Consider the following 19,007-nt stretch of genomic DNA (forward strand, 5'->3'; position numbering starts at 1 on the left):
AAGTTTTTTAACCCTCCCTCCCCGGTTTTCATTTCTTTTTCCCATTTCCTTAGGCTGCCTGTCTCATTCCCACTTTCTCTGAAGAACCAGTGCCGACCCAGGTTCAGTCCTCCACTCCCCTGGCCCTCCACCTTCACCTACAATCCACTATGCAGTGCCCCCCAGACACAGTGGGAGGCTGACCCTCCCTGCAGCATGGGTGGGTGGGAGAGGTTGCGGGACCCACACCCATACACGGGGAAAGGGAAGGCCTGAGAATGCTCAGATGGGAATACTACCTACTACACGATGCTCTCCTGCACCAAATGCCACAACCCGATTTTATTTCTATTCTCACTCTTGTTATTTACTAGCTGTGTGACCTTGAGAAAGTTACTTCTCATTCCTATGCATCCATTGCTTCTCTGAATAATTAAATTCATAGCACAGGGTCTAGGCGAAGTTTATATGAATTAGTCAAGGTGTAGCACTTGGAAAAGCGCATGCTCCTTGGAGAGCATAATCATCACTTGTGGGTTTTGCCTACAGTAAAGTATTTTAGGCCAGCTGTTCCACTCTGTAGATTTGGGGTGGGAGTCTGATGGAGGAAGGGGAGACCAGAGCAGGCCATTAACTAATCCCCCGGATTTACACCTCCCTCCTTTCCCATTCCTATTCTCCGTCCTGCCGACTCCCAACCATGGCACCTCTAGCACTTACCAAACAGCCCAGCTCTTACTTACCCAACGGCAGACTTGAGTCTATTCTGGGTGGGGGCTTCACTGTGCTGTGACACTGTCACTTACTTTTCATCTTCCAAAAATCTGACAAAAATCTCAGGTCAGCTAATGGATCGTTCTTGAGTGATGGGTTTATTTCTTCAGTACTTGTTTATTCTACACTTTTTCCTATACTGGTCGGAAGTGATTATTTAATAGCGTCCATGCTGCCATCTTGAATCAGAAGCTCCCAGAATACAAATAAAGTTTTTTCTTCTAAGCTTTAGGGTTCCATATGTTCATAATTTAAGTCTACATTCACTTATTTAGTTCTTTCAACTAAAGGAATATTCTTTCATTTTGAACTAAAGAAAACATTCTATCATAATAGGAATATTTTAGTCATTGTTTCTAGTTATGAAAATCAATCTGAAAAAACATACACAAAAAGCATCATGTCACCCCTTTTCTTTTTCCCAAGAATATCTGAGTAAATTAATGAGCAGAGACACATACAAGCACACTGAACCAGAGAATTTTGAGGGATCATTTACAGTCATTTTACAGATAAGGTTAGGAGACCAGTGGGAAGGTGAACGGCCCAAGCCTGCACAGCCAGCAAGAGCCAACATTGGATGAGACCCAAATATGCCCTTTTCAGGTATGCCTAGAAAAATAAAGCAAGTCAACTCAGCTTTCCTGTATATTCCGTTAATAGGACTGACTTTCAGCAGGAGTTTGTAGCAAAAATCAACCTAATTATTATGACTATACTCTTTCATTGTTTTCTTTTCCTTAAAAAGGAAAGCTTATCAAACTTTATTGTCAGTAAAGCAGTACATGGTTTTGAAGCTAAAAATAATTACAACTCATAGTTACTTTGTGGGACAACTGAAAGACCTTGACATATTACTTCTTTGTTACATTCAACAGTAAATGGCACTTAGCATATCTGACTGCTGTTGGTGTGAGTGTGAGATAATTGCTTGGGAACCTAGCACTGCTTATTTAAAGGGAGGGGACTCTTAATTACAGAGCCAAAAACCACCTCAGCTTTACCATGGGAAATCTCATACAATGCATTGTTCATCTTCAGATGGCTTCTCAGTCAAATTCTTCATTAGTCTCCAGAATTCTCGGGAATTCTCCTGCTGTTTATGACATAAAAATATCTATCTTGGTGAATGTGAACCAAGGAAAGGAGAATCTCTACACTTGAACAGGGCTGAGAGAGGCAGAACATTTTAGCCAATGTTATGACAGTGTGTCTTTGTCCCAAATACTCCAGCTTGAAATGCTTGTTACATTAGCTCACTGGTCCCAAGAACTTATAGTTTTCCTAAGTGTGCATCATTGATATATAGCGTGCTGTTCACTGAAGAGTGGAGCAAGAAAGTTGCACAGGGAAAAAAAATTCAAAAACAAGAGTGCATGTCTTAGAGAACCTTGTATCCAAGAGTCATTTTCATGTACCACGAGAGACCCACTGTCTTAATCTCTAGATGTCCACTATCTTCTTGAATTAGTTGTGCTGTCATTTTATAAGATGGCATTTTTAACACTGTGTGTTATCACTTTAAATCCCCCAGCAGTCATAGAATTAAAAAAAAATAGTGTTAACAATCACTCAGATCACATGTCCTCTAAATTGAGGATGAGAAACATTTACCTCATAGTTTGAGAAGCATAGAAGAAAAATTTGCTGCGAAGGACCAAATGGCTAACAGCACTAAGAAAAAATATCTCCCTTCTCCTATCATGCCACTCTGCAATGCTTCCTAACATTATATACACCCTAGCAGAATGAACCTATGCCCCATGGTGGATAATAACTCTCAGACAAGGAGGGGGATGGGGCACAGGAGAACAGAGACTACTTCCTGCACCACCACCTGATAAAGAAGGTCCCATCTCGAGGAAGACGTGATTTTTCATTTTATCCAACATTCTTACTGTCCCACTCAAGGCATTTTTAAAAATTCCCTTTCCCAGATTTGAAATAAGAAAAAAAGAAAAGAAAAAAAAACACAAAGAATTGCAAACTAGAAACAAGATTAAAACACCTGGTTTATTGGGGGAAAATTCATAATAAAAACTGTAATGGCTTATTCAGCAACTTACAAAATAATAATTTGATATATCAAATGAATTGGTTTTCATTATGTAAGTACAAATGGTAAAAAAATAATAATAATAATAATCCATGTGATATATCTTATATTCCCCATTCAGAGATCTCACATCCCTGAATTCTCCTGTTGCGGGTTTTACATCAGATATTTTAAATCAGTTTACTATGTAAAACCAGGTTTTTAACTTTAAGTTTTTGCTTTCGACAAGCTTCAGATGCTGTGTCTACATGATGAGAGCCTAGTCAACTGAGATGAAAAATTCAAGCCATTTCTTCTCCTAAGGTTGTTTCAATGTTACTTTTGTGGTAAAAAACGGCCTTCCTGATGCTTTACTACACAACCTAATCATACCTGTCAGTCACAAAGAATTAGACCCAGTCTATCTTTCAACTCAGTCTACCCTGGTCCTGAACATATAGACACAGCTTTACAGACTAATATATCATTTTCCCACATCCCAACCCTAGAAACCACGTTAAAAGAGAAAACCTCATCTTAAAATTTCCCTGCATGAGAAGGCCTTACTACTGTAACAGGTTTTGGCCATGAATGACTACTTTCGTAAATGACATATCAAGTTAACATGAAGCTTAGCAAAAAATCAATTACTTAGGATAGTAATTAGATAGTCTCACAAATGATATGCATTTAGGAAACTGTTTTTGCTTCTTTAAATAGCTGAAAGCTGGAAAGACCTTTATTATTTATATTTCTTTTAGAATATTTGGTCACTGACAATTTTTACCAATATTTCCCTCTTTTTCTTCAATAGACCTCCATCCAATGAATCTGGGAAAAACAGACACTTGATCAAATTACTTATATCTTTGAAGACTTCTCATTTTGCCTTATAAAATGGTAAGTTCCCTATTCATAGTCTTTTATAAATGTAGTGTAAATTGTATGGACAGGTATTAAATAAAGATTGGCAGATTACAGGTCATTAAAAGAGGGAAGTTATAACTCTACAAAACATATATAAAAGATGAATATGAAACTATAACACTATGTAAGAAATATTTGACTAGTCTAACGATATGAACACTGCCCTCCAACATAGGTTCAAAGTATCTGGGGAAAGAGGTTCTCCCTCTGGCGGCGATCCTGGCAGCAGGAATCCGGCCCCGCCTTAGGCGGATGTGTAGAAGTACCGGGGCTTGGCATTGCCCAGGAGGTCGTCTTCGTAGTTGGGGAGGCAACAGAAGAAGAAGGAACAGCCAATCAGGATAATCGTGGCCGCCCACCCAAAGCCGTAGGCCCAGTTATAGATGTAATTGACAACAGGGTTGAGATGAAGGGTGAAGGTCTGGGTATACTTCACGGGGTAGATGACCAGGGAGATGATCTGGAACACAGCTAAAGGAAAGAAAAGAAATCCCGAAGTATGAATGCATGCACACATGAATGAATGAGTACATGGAAACAATGGCGTCAGTCCCTCTCCCAGTGTTTTTGCCTTTAAATAAGTGTTAAATCCACCTCAACAATAAAAAGGGACTGGAGTGTCTAGTTAATCATGAACCAAAAAAGAGTACTAAATATTGTGTGTCTGAGATACCTGGCAGTGAGCGGAATACTGAATGCAGGAAATACAAACAGATGAAAGGGAATCACTCTACTGTCGGGGTACAAGTATTAGACAGACTAATGTAAAAAGTGCAGAACTGCGGTGGAGGGGAGAAAGCAGGCTGGCAATCAAGTGTCTATTTTATTTTTATCTTTGTGTTTCCTGTGCCAAAGACATGGTTAATATTTTCAGTGTTAGCAAAAAGTATACATATATACATACACATACACAAAAATTATGTAATATATACATACATATACACATGTGCATGCACTCACACAGGCATATGACTCCATTCAGAACACACTATTAGCATATTCATTCAATAAATGAATGCCTAAATGAAATGATGAACCAGTGATGCAAATGATCAACGTGGAGAATTTCCAGGAAAGCCTGCAAAGGCAGCGAGAGAGAGTCGAAGGGTAAACAGAAATGGAGAGATGGAGGGTGGGGCGAAGAGCATTCCAGGCCCAGGGAGCAGAAACGAAAGCGGGGCTTTGGGGAAGTGTGAGAGAGGATGGAAGAAAGAGAACATGTGTCAGGATTTCTAAACTCTTTGGTATAAGAGTCACATTATCACAGTGATTACTAATCATGTCAAGCAACTTGAAAATAACAAGAACTTAATCTTCTTTTATAGTCTTTTTCAATGAACACGAATACCAATAAGGCTACCCTGAGTACATACATGCTGTGCCATGTTCTGCACTTTTTTGACTTCATATTTCATACGTGCATTGCCATGTCCAAGGGTCTGAGCAGATTCTAGTTCCGTCCCATCACTTTTCACAGAGAGGGGTCCGCTGTCTGTGCTCTCAGGAGTGTGTCAGGGACTATATGGTCCTCAAACAATTTGCATTCACCTGAATTTTTTTCTACAGGCTCCAAAGAGAAAAACTCCTACAGGTGTTTTCTTTTTCCTCTTTTCTGTTTAACTGCTACAAAAACAGAAGATGTTTCCACATCTTGATTTGTTGCTTCTATTTCTCAATTCAAAATGTTCCTCTTCTCTATCTTAAATATGTCTCTGCTTCTTATCGACCTAAAATGGCAAATTCTTGCTAGTTAAATGTTTCTCAGTTACTGCAAAATATTACATAAGTGGAAAGTAAGCCTTCTCTATGTTATTCTCTAATTTGCCTAGCCATAAATATTACATATTGTAATTGACCCAATTTGGTTCATCATCCATGAAGTTTTTATAATGGTTTGGATCAATTTCTGCAAAACCTAAGATGTATTCATTTTTTCCGATCTTAACCCAATAATATATATACAATTAAAAATAGTTCCTGCTGTGAAATGTATCTTAAACATCAAGTAGGCCTTATTCAATATTATTATCATTAAAGATGTATTGAGATTTCCAGGCTTATTTTTCTACTAACATTCCTGGTACAATCTGTCAAACTTTCAAGGAGGGGAGTTTTAACCTGTAACGTGAGAACACAGGACCACTTGGCTGTCCACCTGTGGGAGCTCACTGCAGCTAGTTTCCTTTACAACTTCTGCAATCCTGTCAACTCGAAATGGTCATTATTATATCTTTTTTTTTTTTTCATTTTAGAGAGGAGAGAGAGTTAGAGTGAGAGAGAGAGAGAGAGAGAGAGAGAGAGAGAAAGGGAGGAGGAGCAGGAAGCATCAACTCCCATATATGCCTTGACCAGGCAAGCCCAGGGTTTTGAACCGGTGACCTCAGCATTCCAGGTCAATGCTTTATCCACTGCGCCACCACAGGTCAGGCTTAAAATTTTTTTGTTTGTTTTTATTTTATTTTTTTTTAATTTATTCATTTTAGAAAGGAGATAGAGAGGGAGAGGAGAGAGAGACAGAGAGAGAGAAGGGGTGAGGAGCAGGAAGCATCAACTCCCATATGTGCCTTGACCAGGCAAGCCCAGGGTTTCAAACCGGCAACCTCAGCATTTCCAGGTCGATGCTTTATCCACTGCGCCACCACAGGTCAGGCCTATATCTTTTTTTTAAAAAAAATGTATTTCTTGATTTTAGAGAGAGGAAGAAAGAGACAGAGAGAGAAACATCTATTGTTATTCTACCTATTTATGCATTTATTGGTTGATTCTTTTAAGATTTTATTTATTCATTATAGAGAGGGGAGAGAGAGAGAAGGGGGGTGAAGCAGGAAGCATCAACTCCCAAATGTGCCTTGACCAGGCAAGCCCAGGGTTTTGAACCGGCAACCTCAGCGTTTCCAGGTTGACACTTTATCCACTGTGTCACCACAGGTCAGGCCTCTGTTGATTCTTGTATGTGCCCTGACTAGCGATCAAACTGCAATGTTGGCGTATCAAGACGAAGCTCTGACCAACTGAGCTACCCGGTCAGGGCCCATTAATAGATCTTAATGTTTTAATGCTAAGATAGACACAAGAGTTTTTCCTACGATTTTTTTTTAAATTGTAGCAAAATGTATACAACATAGTATCTACCATTTTAACCACCTATTAAGTATACAATTCAGTGGTATTAAATACATCCACAGTATTGTATAACCATCACCCCTATCTATACCTAAAGCTTCTTCAACATCCCCAGTATAAACTCTATCTCCATTACCCCTCCCCACAGCTCCCAGTAACCTCTAATCTACACTCTGTTTCTACGAACTTGCCTATTCCCAGTACTTCATATAAGTGAAATCATAAAATATTTGTCCTTCTGTGTCTATCTTATTTCTCTTAGTATAATGTTTCCAAGGTCTATCTACAATATAACATATGGTAAAACTTTATTCCATTTTATGGCTGGATAATATTATATTGTGTGTATATATATGTAGCACTTTTTATTTTAAATTTATCTATTGATGAACATTTGGGCTGTTCCCGCCCTTTGCTATTGCGGGCAATGCTGCTATAAACACGGGTGTGCACATGTCTGAGTAAGTCCCTGCTTTCAGTTCTTTCGGATCTAAGCTAGAAGTGAAATTGTTAAGTCAGGCAATACTTATTAGGATTTTTTCAATGAATATTGATGTCCTAGTGTGTCATTTCTAATGGTGACGAGAACAGGCATTTAAAAGCAAGACTTATAAAAGTAAGATATATCAAATGTGTTTCTTGCTTTATAGTAAGGCCTTACAAAGTTGAACTACGAAAAGCCAAACAGAAGAAGTGGGATTCAACAAGGTTCCTCAGATCCTTTGTGATTCCAAGTAATTTCTGATTTTAAAATATTATTCCCAAAGCAAACCTCCAAATGTGAGGAACACTGGAGGAAACTTATTTAAAATCAAGAGGAATTTTGAAATGGACAGGCAATGACCAGTTCTCTGGGGCCACCTCCTTCCTCTCCGCGGGGCCTCTGGCCCCTCACTTGGCCCACCCTAGGCTCTGAGAACATCTTTTTGAGCTCAGGGCACCCGGCACAAAGCGGCCTCCCTCTGGGCTCATGCTTGATCTTATGTCATTGTCAGGGGTCCTCTTTGTGGATTGGACACTCCCACACTGATGTCCACTGAAGGTCTGAATGAAGAACTGCCCACAGTCTTACCAGCCAGGGCCAGGAGGCCTCCGATCACTCTCAGGAAGACAAGCATCTGGGGTCCGCAGAGGGCGAAGAAGGAGAGGATGAAACAGATCACCAGGATGATGAAGCCGCAGAAGAGCGTGGCGGCCGCGGCCCTCCCCCACGCTGCGGGAAGAGGAAAGGTGCCGTGAGATGGGTGTGCCGAGTTCAAACAATCACTTAGCAAAGATCCACAGTTCTTTTTCTTTCTAGTAAATCCATTTCTGTGGAAGAAGTTTTTCTTTTGACAATACTTAAGCATCTTCATATTTCAGGGGGAAATCGGGCACTCCATATATAGGACATTAACATACGGACATGCAGTAATGCCTCTGTCCCCTCGGTTTTAGGAAAGATGTTTACACCCCTGAGGTGAAAGTTAAACTTCATTAAACTGTTTCTCAGTTCATAAACCGGCCATATAAACTGGCAAATTTAAAGGATTCACTCAAATTCTAACACAACATGACCATAATAAACAGCCTTTTTGGTGTTGAACAACGCAAGTTGCAATCTCTTTAGGAAGTTTTCACACACCTCTAGAAGGATCTTTGCTTTGTCTCAATATTTGTTCACGTGCAAAATGATCTTTGAAAACATAAACTTATGACTAGGCAGAGATGTTAACTAAAACAATTAATTGAAAAGTAGCTGTGATTTATATGTACATCTATATATACACATTTATACATATATATATATGTGTATATATGTATATATGTGTATGTGTGTGTGTATAACACAGTCTTTCTAGATTTTTGCCTAGATTTTAACTTTTGGAATATTCAGAACTTACTGCACAAGAGTTATTAATTATCGATGTTGGCCCTAAAACTGAAGATGTACAGAGGCACCCCCAGCCCTGCGGCATGCTACTCTAAACCAGTGGAAGCAAAGAAAGACCCCTAAGCCCAGGCTAATGATTCCAACCAGTAATTCCCATTGTTCAGCCTGCTCTGGTGTGCAAGATTTCTTCCCACACAACCCTCCCTCTAGAGGTAATAACTAACATGCATGAAGTAATTGCCCTCTGCCAGGCACTGGGCTAGGAACTTGACATACTAAGCTCACTGAATCCTCATGGGAACTAGTTAAGGTTCGTACTAATATCATTTCTTTAGAAATAAGGCTAGATCTCTAGGAAGGTTTTGAGAATTCAACCAGTCTGCCATAAGCCACACAGCTAGTATGTGATTTCGTCAGCATTTGGTGGAGAGCCTGCCTCAATCCAAATCATGACTCTTTTTTCAGAAATAATTTACATACCATAAACTTCACTCTTCAAGGTATACAATTCAGCGGTTTCTATATTCACAGGGTTGTGTGACCATTACCACTTACGATTCCAACCTTTTTATCGCCTCCCCCCAAAACCCTCACGTCCTTCCATTACCCCTGTCTCCAGCTCTGACAACCACTAATCTACTCTCCGTCTCTATAAAATCGCCCATTCTGGACATCTCATATAAATGGAGTCATATAGGCCCTGGCCCGTTGGCTCAGTGGTAGAGCGTCGGCCTGGAGTGCAGAAATCCCGGGTTCGATTCCCGGCCAGGGCACACAGGAGAAGCGCCCATCTGCTTCTCCACCCCTCCCCCTCTCCTTCCTCTCTGTCTCTCTCTTCCCCTCCTGTAGCCGAGGCTCCATTGGAGCAAAGATGGCCCCGGGCGCTGGGGATGGCTCCTTGGCCTCTGCCCCAGGCGCTAGAGTGGCTCTGGTGGCAGCAGAGCGACACCCCGGAGGGGCAGAGCATCGCCCCCTGGTGGGCAGAGCGTCGCCCCCTGGTGGGCGTGCCAGGTGGATCCCGGTCGGGCGCATGCGGGAGTCTGTCTGTCTCTCCCTGTTTCCAGCTTCAGAAAAATAAAAAAATAAATAAAATAAAATAAAAATAAATGGAGTCATATACTCTGTGGCTTTTTTGATGCCTTCTTTCATTTAGCATAATGTGGTCAAGGTGCATCTATGTTGCAGCACGTATCAGTACTTCATTCTATTTTATAGCCAAACTATATTCTACTGTACACATATCCCCCATGTTGTTCACCCATTCATTCATTAATGGATGAACATACACTTTTATCCTGTTAATCTTTATTGTATTTGAAAAAGAGAGTCACGTGCACCTCTGCCCGGGTTTTACTCCAACTCTGATACAGCTTGGCTGACAGATTTAAAGGTCTGGATGGGGCTAGCAGAAAGAGCAAGGGCTTGGGAGGCAGAGCCAGACCCCATTTATACCCTGCCTCTGCCACCTATAAGCTACGGCTAGTCTGCCCATCTGTTGACCAAAGCTAAAAATACCTTATTTCAAGATTATTTTAAGGATGGGAGATTTTGTGTGAAAAGTCACGGAGCTCAAAAGTCCCTCCCGTATTCCTATGATTTTTCTCCACTAACCCAAGTTTTCATTCCATTCTGCATTCACAAGGTTCCGCCCAGGCACACAATGGTTGTTCTTCAGTTGCCCACTGCCTTTTCAGATGTTCATCTATTACAGACAAACCTGGGCTAAATCCTCTGCTCCCTTGACCAGCGCCCAGTTCCCTCCACAGCTTCCCCTGGACTCATGGGTAACTGGTAATTAAAGAGAAGACACATTTTTATATGCTTAAATACCATATTTTCACACACACTACCCCTTAGTGGCAGTGGTCTCGATGGGACTGAGACAATATATGAATGGGCATGGTTTTATATTCATAAATTTTATTACATCCCTCCAATTCTTCTTTCTCTTCCTGTGAAATCAATAAGAGATTTTAGGGCCAAGGTAAAAATAGAAATGCTTTCCTTTAAAACCGAAATGAATAAAGTCAAAATGTAAAATCGAGTAAGTCTCTTTTCCCACTTTTGCCTTGTCCTGCAAGTAAGGTAACTTTCAAGAAAAGAAGAACCAGGCTTTGAAAAGAACGTGAACGAACTGGCTCATCTCCAAGTCTAGCCCATACATCACTTAGTTACAATCATCAGTGAAGTTTTTTAGAAATGTAGATTCCTATGCTTCCCTCCAAACCTACGGAATCAGAGCTCCAGGGGTAGCGCCCAGGAATCGGCCTATAATCTGTGAACATAAACACACACCATTTTAAGATATTCTCCTATGCTATGTTAAATTTTCCTATACTATGCAAAACGGACTCAGTTAATGTCTTGCTTATTTACCATAAGCAATGCTGAATCATCAAAATGGGAAATCAAGGGCATTTCATCCTGACAAAGCTGCCTTGGGAGTAGACCTGTAAAACCTGCTCCTGCAGCCTGGAAACGCCCACACTGACTCATTTAACTATCGCCTAAGAAAGAGAACTTGGCATGGTTCTAAAGAGACTATTCTGCCTGATGAAGGACAAGCAAGGCAAACTGCCTTCTCATGTCAATGACTATTTTGTTGTACAGTGAGGAGATGGAGCCCACCAGATCTGTGCAGGGTCCTCCCAGCCCAATATTCTGTCTGAGAAGGTGACCGATAGCCATGTAGACATAGGACATGGCATTTGTCCATGACATACATTTAGAAAACTTAAGTCTGTACCCTCAGTACCTTTGGTCTCATTTAATTATACAGAATGAGTCTAATATCTAAAAAAAATCTACCCAACTCTTTTGGGAACTATTTATATTTCTATATTGTATCATGCATGGTCTACATTGTATCATATTTACCAACCCTAATGGAAAATATCACCTTTTAAAAGCTTCTTCGTCTGTGATTCAACAGATAATTCCCAGTTCTTCAAAGGCAGACTTGATCTGTTCTGAAGACGAGTCTGTCCCTCATTATTTTATGCACTTTAAATTTTATTGCCTTTCCTAATTGTGTCTGAGTGTGTGTGTGTGGTGAAGCAGGTGTATTCTCGTCAATTATCATTCTCTGAATTGAGGCCACAAAAGCATACACTATTGCAGGTAAACAGAATTTCATGTAGGAAAGCTTTTTATTTGTTTGTTTTGTAAATTTGGTGCTTTATATACATAATCTATCATGTCATAAGTTTATTTTCTAAATACCACTTGGAGAAGTTCATGTTATCAGAGAAACCAGCAGCATTATAAACCCACTTTTAAATATGATTAATTAAGGACCCATTGAGATGAAGAATGGCTTAGCAAATTTTGCTCTGGCTTGCAAAGATTCAACATTAAATCAACAACATAGAAACCCTTCAACGATCACTAAAGAAATTCTAAGCTTTCCCTAGAAAATTTTTTAAAGTTTTTTGAATGAAAATTAATGCTATATCTTTTCCCAGATATTACATACAAAAACACAATGTTACAAGGCAAATATGGCTAGGAAAAAATGAGTAAAGTCGGCTGATAGGAAAAGAGCACAAAAAGTGAAAATAAATACCTTGACTGTCAAGCTAGAAACCATAAATCAAACTGAAGTTTGTGAAAAGAAAAAATATATATAAACTTTTTTTTTTTTTTGTATTTTTCTGAAGTTGGAAATGGGGAGGCAGTCAGACAGACTCCTGCATGCGCCCGACCGGGATCCACCCGGCACGCCCTCCTGGGGGTGATCCTCTGCCCCTCTGGGGCATCGCTCTGTTGCAATCAGAGCCATTCTAGCGCCTGAGGCAGAGGCCACAGAGCCATCCCCAGCGCCCAGGCCATCTTTTGCTCCATTGGAGCCTCCGCTGTGGGAGGGGAAGAGAGAGACAGAGAGGAAGGAGGGGGGGGGGTGGAGAAGCAGATGGGCACTTCTCCTGTGTGCCCTGGCCGGGAATTGAACCCAGGACCCCTGCACACCAGGCCGACGCTCTACCACTGAGCCAACCGGCCAGGGCTATATAAACTTTTAAGACAAGGCAAGTATTGCTGATATTTTAAATATTGTTGGTAATATTTTAGAGACTGTCACTAATTTTTCCCTTAAAGTTAGTCTTTCTTTTAATGGTTTTGTTGCATTCTTCAGTAGTTTTACATGTGGTCACCAAACATTAGCCAAAACAGTCTGTGGTCTAGTCCCTTATTCAGTGCTCTATAGACACCAATCTGTTACCCAACTAGAGTGGGGTCCCTTTCCAGAACAAAGGATTCATCTATTAATAATACCAAAGGCTCCACCTATTGAATCTGAGACTTTGTCAGATCCTTCACATTGTTTCTATAGGATTCTTTTTTTTTTTCTTTTTTTGGTGACAGAGAGAGTCAGAGAGAAGGACAAATAGAGACAGACAGACGAAGGGACAGAGAGATGGGAAGCATTAATTTTTTGTTGCAGCGCCTTAGTTGTTCATTGCTTGCTTTCTCATATGTGCCTTGACCGAGGGGCTCCAGCAGACCAAGTGACCCCTTGCTCGAGCCAGCGACCTTGGGCTCAAGCTGGTGAGCCTTGCTCAAATCAGAGCAAGTGATCCCTTGCTCAAACCCGCACTCAAGCTGGTGACCTCAGGGTCTCGAACTTAGGTCCTACGCGACCCAATCTGATGCTCTATCCACTGCGCCACCACCTGGTCAGACTCTACAGGATTCTTTATATGATATATGGGCAGAACGGAAAACTGGATAAAATCATAATTGAAAAATTTAAAAAGATCCTATCTACAAAGAAATATAAACATGGACGAAAGGTATATTCAAAAAGACTGCTGCATGCTCAATGAAGAATTAATCTGCAGGAATATTGACCAGCACTTCTGAAACTGAAGAGTGCTTACACATCACCTGGGGATCTTGTCCACATAGATTCCAACTCAGAGACACTGAGTGTCCAATAACCTCCCAGACAAGGCTGATATGGCTACTCAGAGACACTCTGAGTCACAAAAATCTACAGGACAACTCCTAACAGGCCTCCAGAAAAGAAGCTACCTGGAAAGAAGCAGTGTAGCAGTTTTGGAAGGCAGGACTGGCTCTAAAGGAGGGTTGGCAGTGTCACCCAGGAGAGTTCCACAGTTGGTGTGAGATTCCTTACATGCTCTACATTCCCGCCGCCCCCCAACCAGAGTCAGATGATAAACATTTACCCCTGTGTTTTTACAGAACTCTGATACTCCGCCCTTACACGGTCTTTTCAAGTGTCAGTGGTGAAACCATCCCTACACAGGAAGATGTAAAAATGGAATTGTAGCCTGAATTCACACAAGGTAAATAGCAGTGAATTTAGAATCTACCCTTAAATATTTTCAAGTCTGTCAGAGAGAAGGCTGGAAAGGAGAACTTAGAGGGAAGCACATTTCAACTCCATCGGTAGAAGAGGGTGTAGGAGATGTGATTTTAAACAAATAGCATCATCAAGAGAACTGATCTAAGTTGCTGCACAAAAGGAAGAAGCTCAGATCGGTCATAAAGTAGTGATGGTAAGAGCACTTAACGCAAGCTTGAACAGTGCACTCCTGTTCTCTTCTCATTGTCTGGGAATCTGTGTCTGTTCTCCCGAAGGAGAGAAGTTAGGTCACTAACCAGGGACGGAGGCTCTCGGTGGTTGATGCTCAGGCCAGCAAATGTGGAGTGGATGGGGCTGGATCACTGCTTCCTAGATGTCTATATTTTATAAATCTATATAAATATTTTTTTAAACTATGAAAATCAATCGAGAGTGGCCACTTTTGAATTTTGCCATGTAAGGATGTGAACATGTGCCTGATGCCCAATTCCATAAAAGAAGAACATTTTAACACTCACCCTGCCCCCTCCAAAAGCCACGAGATCACTATCTCAAAGTGAAGTCCCTTAAATGGAATTTGTCCTAATGTAAACCTGTTCATTTCAGGCTTATTTTTCTCATTTCCTGCGCATTTAAGAACCACAGGGCTAAATGATCTAAAAATATTTCATCTAATACTCTGATTCTTTGACTTATCCAAGAATGATGTCATGTAAAAAAAAAACATTTAGTGCATTCTGAGGTCTCAAAGGATGTCTTTGGTCTAAACAAGGCTCTGCACTTTGGATCCAAAGCAAACGCTCTTCCACACTGAGTCTCATCCTGTGCACAAAAAGTCGTCTCCATTATTCTCCCACCTGACAAGCTGGAGCTTGCCTGGGGTTTGAAATCCACATCGCTGATGCTTAAAATGTCCTCTCGATGTGTTTTTTCCCCCTTAAAACTGAAAAGAAAGTACCAGTAGTGCAAACATTGCATGTGTGAACATGCATTCAAATTTAATTTTGCATTTTATTTATACATAGGATTTGAATGATTATTTCAATGTTTAAATCTATATTTTCTTTTCCTGTTTTGAGAAACAATAACCATGACTTTTTAAAAACTGAAACAAGTATCTGTAAAGTTGGGTATTTATTTAATTGTTACTATCATGAAAGAAACATACTCAGCATTTAATTTGGTTCATTTACAGGAAAAATGAAGTGATATGGTTATCTGAAATTCTTAAAAATCTATAGATAACAGTAAAGAATATTCTGCTTTTTACATAATATTAAGAAACTATTTGCTTTTATCTTAAAAGTCTATATAATTTAGTATTAAGGCCAATACTTGCCAGAAATAACCTGTCTTTAATACCAAAATTAAGATATTAATATTATGAATATCAATTAATAAAAGAGATAGTCAAACACTTTGTAATAAGAAGGTAAACTTATTATTTACAGTGGTAAATCATAATGTTTATTTTCTACTACATATCAAGAAATTGATATACCAAATGGACATACCCAACCAATTCTCCATAGTAAGATGCCATTTTAATTACAGCCTTCAACCTTAGTCCTTGTTGTGTTTACACATAATGTGGGAATGTGTATAAACTGCTTACTACTTTTCAGATAAAGTAGAGCAAACATTGTTTTCAGCAAGGCCTTCCTGAGAGTCATGCGGGAGGTGAAGCAGAAGTATAATAAACACTCCACTCACCTTTGACTACAACAGCCGGAAATGAACCTCTCTTGGTGAATTCATATCTATTTCTCTCCTTCCCGTAGGCACTTAATAACGGTGGACCCTGCCTTCATGATTTGAGTCTAGGTCTTGAACTAAAGTTATGTCTAACACATTATTGGCCCTCAATTATTTTTGCGAAGGTCACAGAAATAACTAAAGTGGGGTGTGAAGGCTGCCACCTGTTTATGAAAATCAGTCTGGCTGCATCATAAAGGTAGTAATAGATTTACGACGCACTTGGAAAACTAAACTTTTCCAAAGACCAGTTTCTCTACTAAATTGACCTGTATACACTGGATCAAGTGTTTTCTTTACAATCAAGAATTAACGCGCCTGACCAGGCGGTGGTGCAGTGGATAGAGCGTCGAACTGGGATGTGGAGAACCAAGGTTCAAGACCTCAAGGTCACCAGCTTGAGTGCAGGCTCATCTGGTTTGAGCAAGGCTCACCAGCTTGAGCCCAATGTCGCTGGCTTGAGCAAGGGGTCACTCGGTCTGCTGTAGCCCCACGGTCATGGCACATATGAGAAAGCAATCAATGAACAACTAAGGAGACTAAGGAGCCGCAACGAAGAATTCATGCTTCTCATCTCTCCTTTCCTGTCTGTCTGTCCTTGTCTGTCCCTCTCTCTGACTCTCTGTCTCTGCCACAAAATAAATAAATAAATAAACACATTAGACTTCTAATTTTAAAAACTTAAACTGAGAAAGAAAACCTGCTTACTCCCTTCCAAATACAAAGCACTGTATCCCTCTGAGGTTGGAAGAACCACACCCTGGGGAGGTGAGCTCATCCTGCAAGTTAAGAAAAATAAAAACTGTATTGTGCATGTTGCACAAGAGGGCTGTGATCACAGCCAGGGCCTGGCAGGTCAGGACTCATCCCAGCAATAGTGCTGATCAGGGTTCTGCCAGCACCCCAATCCCTGCGGGGCAGTGACTTCTTACTGCATGTGCCAAGTATTGCTAGTAGTCTTGGGGTCTGTATTAGTCTTTGGAGTGAAGCATGATTATCAGTTTGTTTAAATACACACCTATTTAAACAGACCTATGAAGTCCCCTACAAGATACTGAATTTGAATGCATTTTAACTACAAAATACAGATATACCATTTCAAAGAAATTAATTTTCTTTAAAAACCTAAAAGACTTTTCAATAATACAAACCCTGGCAGGAATGCTGTTTGTTTGGTTTTTTAAAAAAAAAAAAAAAAAAAGGAAAACACAGACTTGAAGGAAAGCAAGAATTCCATTCAGTCTTTAGCTTTTGTGGCCTGCTGCTAATGAGAACCATGCCTCCTTTCTGAGAAAAGTTCACAGGCGGGACTTCCAAACAATCCTACAATCCATAAGAATCAGCACCAAGCCCCTGCTAGAGGACCCGAGAAATAAACAGTTCACTCAGTTCACTCGGAAGCCCTGGGCCAGCAGGGGTGTTAAGTCAATCTTCCCAGCAGGAAATGAAAAAAAGGCAGGGGGCCTGACCTGTGGTGGCGCAGTGGGATAAAGCACCGACCTGGAACACTGAGGTTCCCGGTTCGAAACCTTGGGCTTGCCTGGTCAAGGCACATATGGGAGTTGATGCTTCCTGCTCCTCCCCCTTCTCTCTCTCTCTCTCTCTAAAAATCAATAAATTAAATAAAAAAAAAAAGAAAAAAAGGCAGGGGGACCTTCTTAGTCTTTCTCGGTTTAAAACTATTAAACTCAATTGGTAAGGTCCCAGGTGTGTAGAACTTGGCTTTAAGCTTCTGATTATGTTCATACTTAAACCCAGCTGTTCTTCATATCTACCAGTTGGCAGTGGCTGGCGTCAGACAAAACCATGCCTCCTGTCAGGTCAGGTCTATCTACAGTCAAGCACTGACGTTTCCTCCATGCTAAAAAAACAAAATACTCCATTTGCAACATATTGTGTCGGTTAACTCTGCTTCTATTTTACCGGTGTAGAAGATGGGTTTGCTTTTCCAATTTCAAATTTACATTCAAATCAAGTTTTCTCAACAGCAAGAGCTTAAACCAAAAGGACACCATCTCAAGACAAAAACAAGAACAAGGCCTGAAGTGTTAAGTAGTACAGTATTGACTGAAGTCGTAACTGCTGAAATTATGACTGAGACAGCTTTTTTAATGGAAGAAGAGCTGCTTTCACTTAGTTCAAGTTAAACAAGTAATACACCAGCATTAGGGAAGGCCTGTGTTTTAATACTGTATTCATATTTTCATCTTAAGAACCAGAGGAGGAGGTGGAATGAGAAGAAATTTCAGGGGACCCCCAAAATATATACTTTGTTCATTATATTTACTCATCAGACCTTTTCAAATGGCTGAAATCATTTTTTGCACGAAACCGATAAACCCTACAAAAAAAACACAATGTTTGAACTAGAGTCATTCTCTTCCTGTGTTGAGCCTAGCTTTGGCCACTCAAAGCTGTTACTGCTTTGTTTTGCTAAGGTCAGATGCATGGTACTAAATTTTGAACAATTTTTTTTTTTTAATTATCCATTATCCCTGACCCTGTTCAGCCATAGAGCGGCTTCCAAAGGCCGCGCACTCTTATTGCGCCGGCGCACGCCAGGCTGTGACCCGGAGGACTTCCCGGAGGCAGCGGCAGGCGGCACTCACCGTAGTCCATGAGGCTCTCGCAGCCATCCGCGGTGGACCCGCTGCCGCCACCCTCGTGGAAGCATCGCCACCACAACGAGGACGTCTGGATGTGGTCGCTCGACTGCAGCCAGCCGCGGCCGGCCAGCGCGATGATGTCGAAGGCGATGGCACTGAGCAGGAGCAGGGGCAGGATCCACCTGCAGCGCTCGCAGGCCAGGCCGCAGCGCAGCATCTTGACGGTGGCGGCGCAAAGGAGAGGGGCGCGCGGGGCTCGGTCGGCGGGGGAGAGTGGCCCGCGAGCGCGGGCAGTGCGACAAAAGACAAGAGGCGGCGGGGGCGCGGCGGCCCCGGCCCCACCTAGATTCCGGTGACTCAGAGCGCACCGCCCCGACCTGCCCGCCCGGGCCGTGCGCGGGGAGAGGCGGGCCCGGCTCAGGTTACACCGGGTCTGGGAGCCTTCCCTGCCCGGGGCGGACCTGGGGGTGCCCGGCCCCGGGGGCCAAGGCTGGTGGCCCGGGCTGCAGCCCGGCGCACGTCTGCGCGTCCCACGGCCTTATTTCCCTCTCCCGCGGTCTTCTCACTGTAAATATTTTCCTTCTCAGTGTTTCAACCTGTGCACGTTTT

The 19,007-nt window shown here is 41.5% G+C and overlaps 1 protein-coding gene and 1 non-coding gene across 2 annotated transcripts; one reads left to right on the forward strand and one right to left on the reverse strand.

Moving 5' to 3' along the window:
- Window positions 1-2,747: 2,747 nt before the first annotated feature.
- Window positions 2,748-18,735, reverse strand: PERP (p53 apoptosis effector related to PMP22). The gene is made up of 3 exons (XM_066248094.1): window positions 18,402-18,735; window positions 7,911-8,051; window positions 2,748-4,186 (listed from the first exon to the last, which is right to left on the reverse strand). Exons 1-3 carry the CDS (start codon window positions 18,613-18,615, stop codon window positions 3,960-3,962), a joined length of 582 nt encoding a protein of 193 aa, XP_066104191.1. The 5' UTR covers window positions 18,616-18,735; the 3' UTR covers window positions 2,748-3,959.
- On the forward strand, window positions 9,409-9,484 carry TRNAS-GGA (transfer RNA serine (anticodon GGA)). The gene has a single exon. It is a non-coding gene; the product is annotated as a tRNA-Ser (tRNA).
- Window positions 18,736-19,007: the final 272 nt, after the last annotated feature.

This window comes from Saccopteryx bilineata, chromosome 12 (genome assembly GCF_036850765.1).
Source record: "Saccopteryx bilineata isolate mSacBil1 chromosome 12, mSacBil1_pri_phased_curated, whole genome shotgun sequence".
Taxonomy (NCBI): domain Eukaryota; kingdom Metazoa; phylum Chordata; class Mammalia; order Chiroptera; family Emballonuridae; genus Saccopteryx; species Saccopteryx bilineata.

Excerpts from the sequence above, each read along its gene's own strand:
- PERP (XM_066248094.1), bottom strand. The coding sequence starts at position 18,615 with ATGCTGCGCTGCGGCCTGGCCTGCGAGCGCTGCAGGTGGATCCTGCCC. Across the intron at positions 8,052-18,401 it reads CGAGAGCCTCATGGACTACG|CGTGGGGGAGGGCCGCGGCC; the intron begins GTGAGTGCCGCC and ends CTCTTCCCGCAG. Across the intron at positions 4,187-7,910 it reads AGGCCTCCTGGCCCTGGCTG|CTGTGTTCCAGATCATCTCC; the intron begins GTAAGACTGTGG and ends TCTTTCCTTTAG.